The following is a 17,723-nucleotide window of genomic DNA, read 5'->3' as shown; positions in this document are numbered from 1 at the left end:
TGAAAAGGAGTGAAGAATCGGATGTCGGAACTCGCCGGGAATACGAGGATACAAAGTTTTCCACCAAGTGAGTCCGATTTTTCCAATAATCCAGGATTTTTGAGGCGAAGCGAGCTAAGCCTAACCCGGGGATACATGGAGCCCCGGCGGGGGAGCCGAGGGAGCAGCAGCGGCGCAGCGGCGCTCCTAGCGTGAGGAGCAGCGCCACGGCGCGCGGCACGAAGCGCGCGGGAAATTTGAAACGAGGGCAGCCATCATGGAGGTGGTTGAAGGTGACGAAGTGGACCCGCGGGAGTTCACGGCGCCGGGACAGTGGTTCCAGTGCAGAGGGAAGAAGGTTGTCCCGCTCGAGAAGAGCAGGAGGGAAATCGAGGCCGAGCAGTTCAGGCTCCGGCAGGCCGGAAGAAAACTGGCAGCATTTTCAGTAGAGAAACAGGAGGCACAAATACCGGAGGGAGCGGACAAGAATATTCTCCGACCCAAAAGTGGGCTAGATAGACTCCTTCAACGTGGACCTGCATACTTAACAAGAATGATCAAGGCGTCGGCGGGCGTGAATATTCAAGAAACGGAAGAGGAAGACATCGTGATACCCAACACGAAACAACATTCCATCCTCATCGCTACGACAAGTGGGGAAAGGAAGATGAAATACGTGAGCATAAACCTAATCAAGCTAGGGGAAGAAGAACAGGTGCCAGTTTTCGCCTACGTGGCCACTCCGGACGGCTGCGGCAAGGGAGTGGTGCACGGAGTGGATAGGATTTTCACCCAAGAGGAGATCATGCAGATGCTAAGGCACAAGGCAAACCCGGAGGTTATCGGGGTGAGAAGACTCGGGAAAGATTCCACGACTATATTAATACTCTTCAAGGAGGAGAGAGTACCGAGGACAGTCATCCTTGGGGGAGCCGCGCACAGATGCTACCTGTATAAGAAATACGAAGTATGCAAGGCATGCGGAAGACTAGGCCATAGAATCGACGTGTGTCCAAACCCGGCAAACATCAAATGCCGTGGTTGCGGACAGGAAAATCCACCAGAGGCCCACACCTGCAAGCTGAAGTGCCAACTCTGCGGGAAAGATCACATGCTGGGGGACAGCAAATGCAAGCTGATCCATCGTACACCGTACGAAATCAAAAAGAGACACTGGGAAAAGAAGATGAAGGAAGAAGCGGACACGGGGGGAGCAACCAACCGCATAGCAAAAACCCAAGAACACCAGAGCCGCCCAAGGGCCAGACCAGACGGGGAGAAGGAAGGATACAAGCCCAGGACGAGTTCCTTCCCTAGACTAGGAGAGGAGCAGCGGACAGCCTCCAGGGGACGAAGCTCTTCCAGAGGGAGGAAGCAATCCAGGGGAAGGAGCCAATCCAGGGGACTGTCGAGCTCGAGAGCCAGGACCCCCAGTCGAGCCCGAGGCGCATCAACAACCCATAATGGTAAGAGCAAAGGCGTGAGCTTCGCAAGCACGGCTACCCAGGGCGGAAATATTAAGGACAAAAAAGACGAGGAAATAGAAAAATTGACAAACATTATTAAGAGCATGAATGCAACGATCCTTACTTTAAAGGAGGACATACAAAATTTAAAAACAGAGCGCAATACAGTGCCGCCTCAAACTCAAACAAAAGCAGGCGGATCTAAAATAGCGGCGCCCAACAAAATCGAAGGCGACCCTCTTAGCGTTCAAGCCGACAGCAAGGGTGCGGAGATTAATATGATGGTCGAGGGTATCTCTCCACCCCCATCTAAACGCAAAGTCAGGGAGGAAAACTACTCAGACCTGACAGTGGATGAAAAGCTAGAGAAATTAAATGCGAAACTGGAGAGAAGTCTTAAGAATTTTGCTAAGGAAAGAGACAGTAAACCTGAGGACTTAGCCAATCAGATTCAACAAATGCAGATACAGATGCAAAATCACTTTCACCTCATGACGGAGGCGCTCCAGCAATTAAAGGGGGAAACCGCCAACCTAAATGCGAGAGTGACTATACTTGAGGAGAACATGACAAAGTTGAATAATGGACAGACCGCCCAATAACATCCAAATTTGGCAGTGGAACTGTCGCGGGTATCGGCGCAAGCGACCGATATTGCAGAGCACGCTGTCGCTCCGCGAATCAGCCCCCCTTGCTATGGCGTTGCAGGAGACCGGTGGCCCGGCCAAATTACAAGGGTATCGCGCCTTCCACAGTGGGAAAGGGGACAAATCGAGAGTTACAATACTGGTGCAGAGAAACGTAGCACCGATCGAACACGAATTAGAAGACAACGTCATAGAAAACGTCTTTGTAGAAATTCTAACAGGTAAAAAGGAGGAATCACACACTTTCCCACTCAATATTTACAGCCCACCGCGACAACGGAAGGTCCGCTTCAGGGCGATAATGAGCAAGGCACTTAAAATAGCGGGGAACCAGCCGCTAATTATAGTAGGGGATTTTAACGCCCATCACCCGGAGTGGGGGTACACCAAGGAAGACGCAAAGGGGAGACAGTTGTGGGAGGACACGCATAACCTGGGGATAACATTGCTGACTGACCCGTTACACCCCACGCGGGCGGGGAACAGCATTACCGCCGATACCTCACCGGACCTGACCCTGATTAAAAATGTAGAAACGACGCAATGGATAAATACGGAACTCAATCTGGGGAGCGACCACTCAATAGTGGAAACCACGGTTGAAATCAGGAGTAAAGTCAAAGGAAAAAAGTGTTTCCGGACGAAAATCACAGACTCGGACCGATTTAGAGAGTTTAGGGGGAACAGAGACAACCAAGATAGGAAATATAGAGGCCTGGTGCGAAGCGGTAAAGAAAGACACCAGGAAAACAACTAAGACGCTAGAAGGAGAAAAAGCTCCGGAAATAGCGGATGCCCGACTCTTACACATGTGGGAGGCCAAACAGGGCATGGAACGTCGACTTAAAAGGCAAGGTAGAAACAACAAAAACCTCAGAAGAAGGCTGGCGCGTCATAACAAAGAAATAGAAGATTACGCCTTTAAGCTGTGTGAACAAAATTGGACTAACAAATGTAGTGACATGGAAAGGAATATGAATCTCCCCCAGACGTGGAATATTCTAAGACATTTATTAGACCCTGACACGTCCAAAACACAAGCACGAGTCAAAATGGCTAAAGTTAGACACGCATGCGAAGAACAGGACGACGACATATTCATGAAAAAACTCGTCGAGACATACATAGGCGACACGGAAATTAGAGAGCTACCCGACTACCACGGGATTCCAAATGAGAAGTTAGACGCGCCCATCACGAGAGCTGAAGTAAGGGCGGAGATAGCGAAACTCAAAACCAAGTCGGCTCCAGGGCCAGATGGAGTCACGAATAAGATGCTCAGGAACTTAGATGACACCTCGATAGAGGCCCTTACCAGCTACATGCAGGATTGCTGGGAAAAGGGGGAGATCCCACCGCTGTGGAAAGAGGAGGCTACCGTGATCCTGATTCCAAAACCAGGGAAGCAACCGCAGCTGGAAAACCTCCGGCCTATATCACTCACGTCATGTGTCGGAAAGTTAATGGAACACATCATTCAGACCAGAATTTCAAATTATATGGAGGAAACAGAGAAATGGCCAGACGAGATGTATGGCTTCAGGCCCCATCTGAGCACACAGGACGTCATGCTACGGCTGCAGCAAGACATAATTCATTCCAGAACCAAAGACGTGAAAGTCATTATGTGACTGGACCGAAAAAATTCCTTCGACAACGTCAAGCACGAAGCCATTCTGGAGGGGCTCCAGCAGGCAGGAATAGGGCTAAAAACCTATCGTTATATCAGAAATTTTTTAACGGACCGCACGGCGGTTATAAATTTCCAGGAAATACAATCCGGCATGATCAGGCTGGGTAACAGGGGGACACCTCAGGGATCGGTACTGTCACCCACTATTTTCAACATGGCCATAAGAGGGCTCCCGAAGGAATTGCGAAAAATTGGGAACTACAACTTAAACTACAGCCTGTACGCGGATGACATCAACCTCTGGATCAACAGAGGGAGCGACGCAGAGATCAATCAAACGCTGCAGGCGGCAGCAGACGTCATCTCAAAGTACGCGGAGGACTTAAATGTTCTCCTGAAAAATCAGAAATCTTCGTGTATAATGACAAGGCTCTCAGGAACAAACCTCCCTCTGACCCACAGGTGTACGTGGAAGGAAGGGAAATACCAAAGGTAGAGACAATAGGAATATTGGGCCTCTACTTACAAACACACGGGAGGAACACGATCACAATTAACAAATTAGAAAACCACGCGACCCAGACATTAAACCTCATCAGGAGGGTCTCACGTAAGGGAGGCGGCCTCAAGGAAAAAAAACCTCCTAAGATTTGTACAGGCCTTCACCATTAGTAGAGTGGGATACGCCACGCCATATCTGAACCTAAAGGCAGATGAGAGGAGCAAGATAGACGCGCTCATCAAGAAATGCGTAAAAAAGGCCCTAGGGCTCCCAATCTGTACATCGACGGAGAAGCTACTGGCCCTAGGACTGCATAATACGATTGCAGAAATCGCGGAAGCGGTTAAAACCTCGCAACTTGAAAGACTCAGCACGACGCGAGTGGGAAGAGCTACGCTAAGTAATCTTGGAATGGCCACAGACAGGGGGCAATAGGAAAGGGTCGACATTGACAGGGAAATCAGGGCGCACCTAAGAATCCCTCCCCTACCCAAAAATATGCACCCTGAGTTTAATAGGGAAAGGAGACAGAAAAGGGCGGAAGCGATAGAAAGAATATATTGGGGTAAACCCCGAAATGAAGTCCCCTACGTAGATGCGACAGGGGACAGACACAGTCGATACATGACCATAGTGGCGGTAGATGGGGAGGGCACCCTCATCACGGCGGCCACCATACTAGGGAAAGAAACCGAGATAGCGGAGGAAGCCGCGATAGCGATCGCTTGCGCTGGCACCAAAGCTAGATATATTATTAGCGACAGTGAGACTGCAATCCAAAATTTCAGCAGAGAGGATAAACCCCATCACCACCAAAATTTTAACACAAGGAGTGATTGATAGGACGATCAACATCATCTGGACCCCGGCGCACGAATCTGTCAGCGGTAACGAGGCGGCCCACCGTGCAGCTCGAGATCTCTACCTCCGTGTTGTACAGGATGGGTCGGCTCAGGCCGAACATGATAGAGAAGGGCGATTAATCTCGTATCAAGAGATTACAGAACACTACAAGCAATGCCGGAGGTGTTTTCCCCCACCAAACACGGCGTTAAATAGGAGTTAGGCGACGGCGTGGAGACGCCTGCAGACTGGAGTATACCCAAACCCAGTACTAAACAAACATATCCGATCGGACTGCGAGAACGATAATGTAAAAAGTGCGGGGCGAGAGGAACCATCGACCATATAATTTGGGAGTGCGCTTACTCCCCAGGCAGGGCGCAAAGCATTAGCAGTAGGGAAGCCTGGGAAACCTTGTTGCGGAGCTCGGACCCTGAGCTCCAAATCACCGCCGTCCAACTGGCAGAAGAGGCCGCCGGCGAAACCAACCCGGCCAGCATCGAATGCGACCATCCCGTGCGGCTGGGCCGCTCCTAAGTCCTCTCCCCTGTAAAGGGGGGTGAGACAGAGCGGCCCAGGCGGTGTGGTCTTTCTCTGTTGGACAATAAAAGTTTTCAACAACAACAACAACAAGTTTTTAGTGGCGCCCGAACACGTGATGCGCGGGCCGCGGGCGAACGGACCGTCGTGTGAATCGGCCATCGAAATGCGGCGCACCCGACCCTGGCGGCCGCGTTTCGATGGAGGCGAAACGCATGGGCGCCCGTGTGCTGTGCGATGTCAGTGCACGTTAAAGATCCCCAGGTGGCCGAAATTATTCCGGAGCCCTCCACTACGGTACCTCTTTCTTCTCCCTCCTTTATACCTTCCCTTACGCTGTGGTTCAGCTGTCCGCGGCCGATATGTGAGACAGATACCCTCCACCTTCCCCTCTTCCCCCAGATCCGAATTCGATGTTTTTTAACACGACAGCGTTAAAGCGACACTGAGGAGAAATTGAAGTTGGCTTGTATCGATAGGATACCAGCTTCTGATCACAAAAACGCCGCTCTTATTGAAAACAAAGCTCTTGTAAGGTAAAAACTAGCAAGAACCAAAATACAGGTATCGCTGCCACAGGCCAATCTCGCAAGTACAAGCGCGGTGAAGCCATAGGACAAGAGACGCCACCTTGGAGGAATTTTCCTTCCTACATGGTGCGCGAATTTCTAAGGCTGACGAAGGTAGGTTGCGCGGTTCAATATTGAAGTAATTTTTGTTTTAAAACCAATAGTGCACTTTTATCACACAAGGAAGCCAGACAAGACAACCTGAATGTTGAAAGCAAAGAAAAACCGATGCTTGGCGGCGCCACAGGCGGCCACGAGAGTTTCGGTTTGTTATGGCGCTTCGCGTCTATGAGCTTTGCGTGCCCCGTGGTTTTGTTTTTGACGCGCCTCGATTTAGAAGCGCCGAACAGCAGAGGAACTCCAAGTGCCGCTTCAAGTGCTAGTTAACCTTTGAAGGAGCTTGTTAAGGCTTTTCAGATGATCGACACGGTCGATGAAAAACTATGATGGCACGATGGTCGGTGATCGTACAAGGCAGCACTTGTGTATTCGCACGCTGGCCCGGAGAAACATTCCCGGCTGTGCCAGTCAACTTCAAACTACTCAACGGAAATCGTTTATTAGGGACGGGAGACAAGGTACAAGGCAGTTGAGAAAAATTGCTGATAGCCTAGCTCTGTTAGGCCAGGATATACCTATCGAAAGCGCGGAGATTTCTGCATCAGAAGAGTGAATTCACCAGATGCGCCTTTATTGACGGTTGTAACTAGAGCCGTCGTGGTGGAGTGGTAGCGTCTCCGCCCCTAAACGCCAAAGGCCCTGGTTCGATTCCGAACCTCGGCACGGGATTTCTTTTCCTTTGTTCAGTGAGTGGGCGGGGCGTTTCAGTGGCTCCATTGATGCTGCCACCGAATACGTTGGTTAGCGCTTAAGCGCAGGCTCTGTTAACGCGCGTTTATGCTGCGGCGTAGCGCGCGCGCGCTGCACGGCGACGTCACGTCGGCGAAAGCGAGACCCTCTATACTCCAACTGCGCCTTACCGCTGACGCGTTTGGCGGCATCGGCGCACTCTGACCGCACTGGCGGGGGGAGACTTGGAGCATGTCTCTATTTAGCGCCGAGTGCGCCAGCCGCCGCCGGCCCGGCCAGACTGATTCGGCTCCGCTGGGAGGTGCGCGTTGTGACGTAATTCAATAGCTTCGGCAGTTGGGCGGAGCTGTTCCTTTCGAGCTCTCGGCTAATTTAATACATTCACAGCACATATCTGAAGATACATGCAAGTAGGCGAGCGAGCCCGATTCAGTGGACCCGTTGGATATAGTGGAAGCCGTTGAGGCGTCGTCGTGCGCCGGCTTTAGTTTCAAGCCGCCGACTTTAAACGCGACCGCCCTTGAGCACCCATCCGTTTTTTGTGGGGCAAAAATAAATAAATAACTTGGCTCTTGCAACCGTGGGAGACATCGACGCCGCCTGCTGCGCCGTGCAACCGCGCCGTTCAAGGAATCACAATCCGTTGGCCCCAAAGCCCCGGCCAGCCTCCGATGGGCGCAAGGCGCCGACCTTGTCCTCGCCCCTCGCGACTCCTCGAACTGGGGTTATGATATTTAGTTTGCAACGGCTGCTCACTGAGGAAGGGGGAAACGACCCGCCGCCGCCTAACCTAACCGCGCTCCCTCAAAAGCATCGCACGCTCCGGGGGGGCTGAGGTCGCTGAAATGCAGGCCGGAGTTTTTGCGAGAACTACGTCGTCGGGTTCGGGAACGGGATCCATCGTAACGCTGGCAAGACGCCGGTGCAAACGTAAACGAAGCGATGGTAGCGACCCCCGATAAATGCCTTCAACGTGCGGCGGCGGTAGCTTTCATTTCGGCAGCTGCTAGACCCCACCGCTAGCCGCCAGATATCACGGAGCCTCCGTTTGCGTCACGTTTCACGTCACTCCGTCCTGTGACGTCATAAGAGTTCTCCGTGTCGTCATAAGAGTTCTCGAGTTTGAATCGGAGCGGCGGGAAAAAATTTTTCAGCTTCGAATCCAAATTTCTTTAAAATAAATGCATCTTTCGCTCCCGGACAAGCGGCAACAAAGCCATGAAATGCCGGACTATCAGATTTTGCTAACGAAAAAAATTTGATAGGGTTCTCCTATGTGTCCCTTTAAGAACATTGTAATGTGTTCCAAATGTGTGGGCATGCCCTGGAACAGACAGCTAGGTTTGGTTTATGAGGGTTTAAAGTCCCAAAGCGACTCGGGTAACCATCGCATTACATAAGGTTCGTGCTTTTTCAATACCAGGAACCACGGAGGCGAGAGGTTGAGAATAAATTTCGTACTCTAGCCCCCCACGTTTTCACTTAGTCGCGGCGGCGAGTAAGTCAACTTGACCGCTCGTTTGGGCAGGTTTTCAGACTCGAGTGCAGCCAGGCAAACTGTGCAGCGCGTACGTTGTGAGAGTTTCGCGTCACTGCTCTTTTGAAGTTTTCGCGGTGTCGGTGCTGTTATGTTTGATACACACTTTGAACGTCGTCCGCTGACGGGGCGCCACTATATAGGTTTTCCACTGGTGGAACAGCCGCTCGTGGCTTGAGCTTTTGCTTGCGATTTCCAGTTATTGAAAGGATTTTTTTTCGTAGTGAGTACAAGCGCCGACGGTGTCGTTATCGAGATTAACTTAAGCTGACTTTCGTGTGGAAATTGCTACTGCGGTGAGTAAGGCGCTCCACACTTGGCATTTATTCGTGTCGTGCGATCATACTGTGTTGGGTTATATCTGTTCACACTATGAAGGTGAATTGCGCGAAAGTGCCTATGTGTCATTAGTATGCGCAATCTCAAATGTGACGTGCTGTTCGTAGAGGAAATTTCACCTTGTGTTGTTCCTATAATTTCTCTCTACTCACTCTGAAAAATTTTACTTGTGTGTTTGATTCGACCTGTAGCGATTTTGGTGCGTAAGAACTTGTGTCGCGAGGGAGCTTGTTCCTTTTTCGATGAATGGACTGTTAATAGAGTGCTAATCGTTTCGGTTATCATTTCCTTATTTTATTTACTGTCACTTATCGGGCATTATTTAACACGTGTGTTCGCTAGATCAGATACTAATCTATCCTGGCCCTTAACGCTGACGACACATGCTCGCACCATTCAGACAGGTTCTTTCACTTCAGGTCCTGCTTATATGGTGGCAGCCTATTTGCAGTGTGCTGTGTATTGCTTCCGTAAGTTTCATGGTAGCATATTTAGTTTGGTACTTCAAAAATTCATAACTTGGCGCCTCTCTCAGATTGTAGTCCCATTACAGGGAAGACGAGTCAGTGGCAATTTCATTGTTCTATTTCGTGTACCCAACACAACATGCGAGCTGCGGGTCCTGTAGCAGTTAATTTTGCGTGCGTGCGTGCGCGTGTGTGTGTGTGTGTGTGTGTGTGTGTGTGTGTGTGTGTGTGTGTGTGTGTGTGTGTGTGTGTGTGTGTGTGTGTGTGTGTGTGTGTGTGTGTGTGTGTGTGTGTGTGTGTGTGTGTGTGTGTGTGTGTGTGTGTGTGTGTGTGTGTGTGTGTGTGTGTGTGTGTGTGTGTGTGTGTGTGTGTGTGTGTGTGTGTGTGTGTGTGTGTGTGTGTGTTAGGCGCACGCCCGCGGACGTGATAGACTTGTCACTGGTGCGCCTGTCAAGACATACCGTGCCTTTTAAGCGAAAGCTCTACTCGGTGAAAAATTATCTGAGATCGTCTCTGGATGACTTTCAAATTACCTTGTGATGCCTACCACAGCATTATCTTTCCTATAAGCTACATAAGGTGTACCATGTCTACAAGGTTCACCATGACCACCCTGGTTCACCATGGTGGCGTGGTCTTTGACCTTGATCTCGGGCCAACCCACCCCCGAAATTTGACCTTGGCAGATTTGGACCAAAACGATATCTAGCCATAACTGAGCGCACCAAGCACGATGGCGACCTCTAAATTTGGCGGGCAAACCCTGAAATTTGGCCCACCTACCCCCGTAATTTGACCTAGGCAGATTTCGACCAAAACGATATCTAGCCATAACTGACCGCACCGAGCACGATGGCGACCTCTAAATTTGGCCCGGGCAAACCATAAAAATTGGCCCACCCACCCCCGAAATTTGACCTCTGCAGATTAGCACCAAAATCGATGTCCAGCCATAAATTACCGCGCCGAACACAATGGCGACCACCAAATTTGGCCCGGGCCACCCCTAAAATTTGCCCCCCCCCGAAATCTGACCTTGGCATATTAGCATCAAAATCGGTGTCTAGCCGTAACTGACCGCGCCGAACACCATGGCGACCTCGAAGTTTGGCCCGGGCAACCCCTAAAATTGGACTGGCCGAGTTGAACCAAAATCGATGTCCAATCACAATTCATGGTGCCCGGCACGATGGCGACCACCAAATTTGGTCCGGGCAATTGCCAAAATTTGACCTCGGAGATTTGGGAATACGTTCGCACTGTAATAGGTTTAACCATGCAAGTTTAAACCCTGACAGATTTCTTTTATGGTTAGCGTTTCATTTTATACGACATGTTGGATTTGCTGACGTCTGTTCTTTAGCCCGTGTTCACTTGTTTTGTTTGATTTATGCCTGTGACAGCTTTGCTGGGGCAGGCATTCCGTCACCTCTTTATTTTCTTTTGGCTTTATCAGAGGGGCTCTAAATTGAGGAAATGAGGCCTGCCTTCCCCTCCATGGGGCGCGAGGGTACGTACAGTCTCTGCCAAAAGTAACTGGGCTGCATGGTCTGCTTCTCGCTCGTATAGTAGAGCCCTTACAGCTTCCGTAAAGATCAAGTGGTCCTAGACGGTGACGACCAGGGCTGTCCTTACCGTACAGCGATCTAGAGCTTAGGGGACGAGATAAGTTATGAAATGTGCACCTATGAGGCAAGTCATGCTTCCTGGTTACTTATCACAGAAACTATACATGCGTGTAAGCAGCAGGGCTGTAGAACAGAGCCTCACGGACGGTGTTCTCTGAGAATCCCAAAAGGAAAAACTTCCGAGTTAAACGCGTTCATTCTTCTTGGTTAATATTAAGCTATTCTAATCGCAGCTTAGGAAGTCGATTCCTTTGTCCACCCGCCGTGACGCCGTAAGCAAAGGTGCAGAGCCGCACGTGACCGCACCGGCCACGACGTTTGGCAGGACTGCTAACCGCGGTCCGAGCGCTAACCACTCCAACCTCGCTTCATCTTACTTGCCCAAATTATACCTCCGAGACGAAGACGACGAAGAAGCGCATACCACGAGCCGGTGACATGAGCACGCGCGGTTTGCCAGAAGCGCGTACCGCTACCGCGCATGCGCAGTTCGCGCTGAGTTCGCCAGATGGCGCCGTACATAGCGCTCCTGCCTGCCTGCCACGTCGGCATAAATCAGCGCGTGCGCAGTGGCTGAACACGTTGCGTGGCTCTTGATAGTTGCCGGACTGCAAGCCATGGCTTCGTTAGTGGCGTTTTTAGTGATCGTGCGTGCACCGTACTGGGCGTCTCAAAAAAATTTTAAGCGCTCCCTTTTCACGTGAGGGCCTTTCCCATGATGCTTTCCAATATACATTTTATGAGTAGGGTTCAGAATTGTCACGTGATGATAACTCCACTAACGCCCCTCAGCGGACAAAGGTAGCGCACAATCTCCTCTCTCCTGCTTCGCTCCTCCTTCCTTTGTCGCCCGTGGCTCCCCCTACGCGAAGCTGAACTTAAGCACTCTCTGGAATGATCGCGCTACGTATGAAATCGGTGCTTGCATGCGCCGCTCGCGTTTTTGGCACCGCGGGTGAAGAGGAAGGAAGAAAGCGCGTGAAAGCACGTGACGGCGTCCGACCAATGGGAGGGCCTGATGTCGAAATTATGGGCAGTATAGGAGGTGATCGAAATTATGGGCAGTATAGGAGGTGAGCGGCACCCTTCAGAAGTTAATGGTGGAAAATTATTCCGGAGACCTTCACTACGGCACCTTTCACTTTTTTTCCACTCCCACCTTCCTCCTTTCCTTTACGGCGCGGTTTCGGTGTCCACCGACTTATGCGATTCAGCAACATTGTTCATCGTAGCGTGAAGATGGGTTGCGCAAAAGCGACATTCACATGAAAGAACACGGGGCAAGCGCAGTGCCGTCTTCTTTCATGTGGATGTTCCTTTTGCGCAACCCATCATTACGCGAGATATGAGAGACAATTACTGCGCCATTTTGTTTCCTAAAAAAACATTTTTCAATTTTTTCTTCGGAGGAAGGTTTTATTTTCAGTTCGTTGAGGGGATTCAGATACCATATTGAGAATGATTAGAAGCGTGTTTTCATTGCTTGCTGATGTACTCTCGACTTAGCGTATGCAGGTACTTGCCGCACGTCACTTAACGGCTTCAACAAATCACGGGAAACTGGCCTGTGGTTGTGTATAACCACTACGGGCTCGCTTAACGTGCTCGCCGAAATTTTCATTGCGTATTTTTGCTTGCGAATGATGCTTAAGACATTATGAAACAAGAAAATCCTGCTTGTGAATGTGGCGTCCATATTTTTTCATCCAGGAAACTCGAAATTTCAGCACAAACGCTTCCCTTTCCACCCTTGCTTGCTCTTCGGAGAGAATACAGTAGAAGACCTGTCACAAGCAGCTAGATTCCTATAAAAAGGAAATGTCACCAGGAAATTCTTTTTTTTAAATAACTACACACTAAACAATTTCTCACCCTTTAGGGTGTAAATCAGCTGTCCCCAGACGAACACCCTTTTTCAATTTTTTGGTGCTAAAAAAGGGTGCAGAGATCAGCACCGTTAATGAAGGGTGCACTTAGTGATACTTTATAGGATGTAATGGTTGCACCCTCATTAAAGGGTACTATTTTTTCATAACACCTCTACGAATGCATGGTGGAAGGGTGCCCCACGTTGATTCACTCATGAAGCAAAAGCCTTGGATTGATGCGCGCCATCGAAACTTTTATGCTTTGCAGCTTTCCTTCAGGGTGCTGATCTTTGAACCCTTTTAAGCACCCTAAAGGGTATTCGTCTGGGGACAGCTGATTTGCACCCTTAAGGGTGAGAATTTGTTTAGTGTGTAGGCCGCCAGCGCAACAGTGAGATCTTACCAACCCTGTGCATGATAGCCTCAGCTGCTTACGGGCCATAAAACCAAACACACACACACACACACACACACACACACACACACACACACACACACACACACACACACACACACACACACACACACACACACACACACACACACACACACACACTTTGTTAGAATTAATCACCACGTGAAATTCGCCTACGCTCAGCCCCTAATTTATAACTGAATTTATTCCATGGCCTTTCAGTTTCGCTTTCAGGAGTCGAAAGACTGTTGTGATGTCACAAGTGAGCACCAGGTCTTGTGAAGCATACAAAACCGATATATAGCTCTTTGTTCATTTGCTGCCATCCTGACTTCTGCAACACTTCAGTGTAAGAGTTTGAATTAATTAAAACGACAAAGCAGAGTTCATATTGCACATTTGTGTGCCAGACCAAAAGCACATTGCCAAAAATTTAGTGTTTTCACTCCTTCAAAGAATGCTTGGTCCTCTCGCTGGCCTGTGTTACATTGCTGCGACTGACGCTGAAAACTTCTGGTTGCCTACAGCTGTCACTTCGCCCCACAGGAGTCTCTGAAATTTGAATTTTTCGCGTTCCGCTCAAAATTCGTGGTATATTACAAGCAAACGATAAGAAGGCATACTGTGGTCGATTTATAGCTCACTGGAGTGCATTCTGTGCTATAGTCCACAGGCAAAAAAGTGAGTCTCACCGAAACAAAACTGCGAGTACAATCCGCAGTGTAGACACGTGACAATCTGCCCAATGCATTCCGTTCACTTTGCATTCTCTCCTTACTTCACCGAGATAATTTTGACCTCTCCATATCAACAGCGTGACGAGCAACTCAGATCGGCAGTGTGTAATGGACGAGTGGACTTTTGACTTTTTTCGATTAACCGATGTACGGAGGAGTTTACTTCTAGACAGCTAACGCAGAGGTCAGGCGTAGTTTACGCGTGGACTTTGTGCGTAATTCAACCGCCTACCCGAAAATTCTGGACAAGAGATCTGCAGATCTTCCGTCGGCAGGCTTGCATTTTATCATTAACGTTTTTGCTATCGTCAAAAGCGTTCCCTAATGTTTTTCTATGGGAGCCTTCACTGTTTGATGCCAGCTCCTAAAAAAACATCCGGACTATGACCATCACCTTCAATATTTCCATAAGAGTAAACTTACAATTTTTCAATTTTCAATATTTTGCCCAAGAAAGCTGGACACGAGTTGTGCGCTGTGGGAATTTGAAGCTTAGCCGCGGACTGCCCCGGCGCGGTCTGCAGGAAATCGAGCGGACCCTGCCGTTACATTTCCCGTGCCGCCCCGCGCAAGGCAAACTGGGCCGGCCGATCCAGTTGACCGCCAACTACTTCAACATCGAGATTCCTGCAGGAAACGTTTTCTACTACGACGTGGAGATCTGCTCCGAGACGCGCAAGGAGGCCAAAGTGCCCGAGAATCGCAAGTACCGCTGCATCAGCACAAAGATCAACCGCCTGGTCATCGAGTTGCTAGTCAAGAAGTACCGGGTCGACCTGAACGGCTGCATGCCCGCCTTCGACGGCCGCAAGAACCTGTACACGCGCCGTGAGCCCAAGTTCCGCACGCGCACATTCACGGTCGACTTCGAGGAGAACCAGCGGATTCAGAAGTTCATCGTCAAGATCCAATACGCGGGTACCGTGAATCTGGACGCGCTGCACGCGGTCTTCGACAACCGCGTCAGCCAGGTTCCCCATGGGGTTCCCCACGGTCCGTGTCGCAGCACAATGTCCATGGCCTGCAGGCCGTGGACATTGTGCTGCGACACGGACCGTCGATCAAACTCACGCCCGTCCGGCGGTCCTTTTTCAAGCCGCCATCCTCTAACGACTACAACACCCTTGGAGGTGGCCGCGAAGTCTGGTTTGGCTACTACACGAGCGTTCGGCCCGCTCAGTAGAAGCCCATGCTCGACGTCGACATGTCTCGCCACCGCCTTCTACGAGCCTCTACTCCGTGACCGACTTCATGTGCAAACTGCTCAGCGAGGGCCGGCGCGAGATGTCGGCCAGACTTCAGGGAACTGCGCGACTCCCAGAACGTTCGTCTCAACAAGGAGCTCAAGGGGTTGCGCGTCAAAGTCACCCACCTTCCATACCCTCGCAAGTACAAGGTGATTCGCGTCACTAAGGAACCAGCCAAGAAGCTCTTCTTCAACATGGAAGACGGCTTCTGTTGCGCGGTGGCCGACTACTTCTATAAACGTTACCACCGCCTCTCGTACCCGAACCTGCCCTGCATCCAGACAGGCAGCGCGACCCACCCGGTCTACCTCCCGCTGGAGGTCTGCGTGATCGTCGAAGGGCAGCACTGCAAGAAGAAACTGGACGAGAACCAGACGTCCGAGATGATCAAGCGTACGGCCCAGCCACCGGCCAAGCGTTTCAACGAGACCCGCCAGACGGTGCGGGACCTGGTCAGCAGCAGCGACCAGTGTCTGCACGAGTTCGGCATCAAGATCAGCACCGAGCAGACGCAGCTCAGGGGCCGCGTGCTCGACCCGCCGTCGCTGGTCTTCGAGAACAACTTCATCGGCAAGCCCCGCGAGGGCACCTGGGAACTGCGGGGCCGTCACTTCTACGAGCCGGCCATGCTGACCCGCTGGACGCTGCTCAACCTGAGCCGGTTCGCGCAGCGAGACAGCCTCGACAACTTCGTCAGAACGCTCATCCGCGTCGGTCAGGAACTGGGCATGTGCATCGAGCAGCCGCTGGACGTGACCACGACTGATGCGAACCGCAAGCCCGTGCGGAACATCCTTCTCGAGGAGCAGCGCAAGACTGTAAGCCTCGAGATGGTCATCATCATGCTCGCCAAGAACACGAACTACGCCGAAATAAAGCAGGTAGCCGAGACCGAGATCGGGCTGCGCACCCAGTGCGTGATGGACAGCAACGTGATCAAGAAGTGCAACGCCGCGCTCATCACCAACCTCTGCCAGAAGATGAACGCCAAGCTGGATGGCATCAACAGCCTGCTGCCCAAGGAGAAGCCGAAAATCTTCCAAAAGCCGGTAATCATCATCGGCGCGGACGTGACTCATCCGGCGCCCGGTGACAAGCTGAGGCTGTCCATCGCGGCGTGCGTTGGCAGCTTGGACTCCATTCCATCCAAGTTCCACGCCTCTATTCGCATCCAGATGGAGGACTCCGCCGCCACTTCGCCCTGGAGATCATCAAGGATTTCAAGGGCATGATGAAAGACATCCTGAAGGCTTTTATTGTGCTACCAGGCACAAGCCGGAGCGCATTATCTTCTTTCGAGACGGAGTGAGCGAGGGGCAGTTCATGGAGGTTCGCAACCGCTAGGTAAGTTTCGAATGCAAAATGATTTATACCCGCATCTTTTTGTGGGTTGTTTATAATTGAAAGGGGCAGCAGCATATTGCCTCGGGGATTCAACATCGAACATAATCGACTGCGGTAACTGAGGCGTCTCAATTTAGATAAAAATGCAACACACCACAGCGCTGGTGTTCATCGTACCTGTCTTGTACTGTGTTGCATTTTACGCTGTCATGAATTACCTGCTAGCCAGATCAGGCACGCTTCCAAGTTTGTATAGATTCTACCAGTTTTCCAAATACGATAGGAATTTACTCACAGCGCCATAAGTTTCTCCTAACTTTGTGCGAAAGACGCCGGCTCGTAGCTGCTGGACTGTGCACGATATTGTGTTGTCCTGCCCATCCCCTGTGTCAAGCTCCAGAAGCAGTGTTTAATCTATTAGCCGACCAGCTCAGGACTACAGCTGGGCCGTGATCTTGTTTCCAGGTGAGCGCCATCCGACTGGCGTGCCAGGAGCTTTCCCCTAACGAGACGTACGAGCCGGCGCTGACCTTCACCGTGGTCCAGAAGCGTCACCACACGCGTTTCATGCCCACCAATGACCGAGACGGGGTTGGCCAGTGCCGCAACGTGCCGCCCGGCACCACCGTAGACTCTGTGGTCACGCACCCGCTCGACTTCGACTTCTACCTCTGCAGCCATTTCGGCAATCAGGTGCACAGTAATGGAATGCCGTCTGGGGCACCGAGTGTCAATAGTCGGTACTGGTGGCTGTAGAGGATCACAGGGTCGCAGAAACTCTTTAATGACGCAGAAACGAAGTGAACCTGCTCAGAACTTGTCAGTGCAAAATTAAGCAGACCACTATGAAGGCAGCGACAGGGAGTTTGGGCGCTTCTTACACACTATAGAGCACCGGATGACTGTTGGCTCTGGGCCCGAATAGCAACTGTGCATGCGCCAACTTTGATATTCCATTGCGCAACAGCGAGTAAAGGGTTCCCACAAAGTGGGATGTGTCTGGTTTATTGAGGTTTAACGTCCCAAAGCGACCCAGGTTATATGAGAGACACCGTAGTGAAGGGCTCCGGAAATTTCTTATAATAAACTGCACATCTCCAACCAAAATTTTAACTTTAACCCATCGTTTCGAAGCCGACGTGGCTCCTTCAT

At 50.9% G+C, this 17,723-nt stretch overlaps 1 protein-coding gene across 1 annotated transcript; it reads left to right on the top strand.

Moving 5' to 3' along the window:
- Positions 1 to 256: 256 nt before the first annotated feature.
- LOC144119996 (protein argonaute-4-like) lies at positions 257 to 17,327 on the top strand. The gene is made up of 4 exons (XM_077652486.1): positions 257 to 826; positions 14,505 to 14,973; positions 15,249 to 16,453; positions 17,037 to 17,327. The coding sequence occupies exons 1-4, from the start codon at positions 257 to 259 to the stop codon at positions 17,325 to 17,327; spliced, it is 2,535 nt and encodes an 844-aa protein (XP_077508612.1).
- The last annotated feature ends 396 nt before the right edge of the window (positions 17,328 to 17,723 follow it).

Source organism: Amblyomma americanum, chromosome 1, assembly GCF_052857255.1.
Source record: "Amblyomma americanum isolate KBUSLIRL-KWMA chromosome 1, ASM5285725v1, whole genome shotgun sequence".
Taxonomy (NCBI): Eukaryota; Metazoa; Arthropoda; class Arachnida; order Ixodida; family Ixodidae; genus Amblyomma; species Amblyomma americanum.
The sequence above is the reverse complement of the archived record's forward strand: the minus strand, read 5'-3'. Positions and strand labels throughout refer to the sequence as shown.

Coding starts and splice junctions, on each gene's coding strand:
- LOC144119996 (XM_077652486.1), top strand. CDS start 257: ATGGAGGTGGTTGAAGGTGACGAAGTGGACCCGCGGGAGTTCACGGCG. Junction 827..14,504: donor CAAACCCGGAGGTTATCGGG/GTGAGAAGACTC, acceptor CGCGGTCTGCAG/GAAATCGAGCGGACCCTGCC. Junction 16,454..17,036: donor GATCATCAAGGATTTCAAGG/GCATGATGAAAG, acceptor TCTTGTTTCCAG/GTGAGCGCCATCCGACTGGC.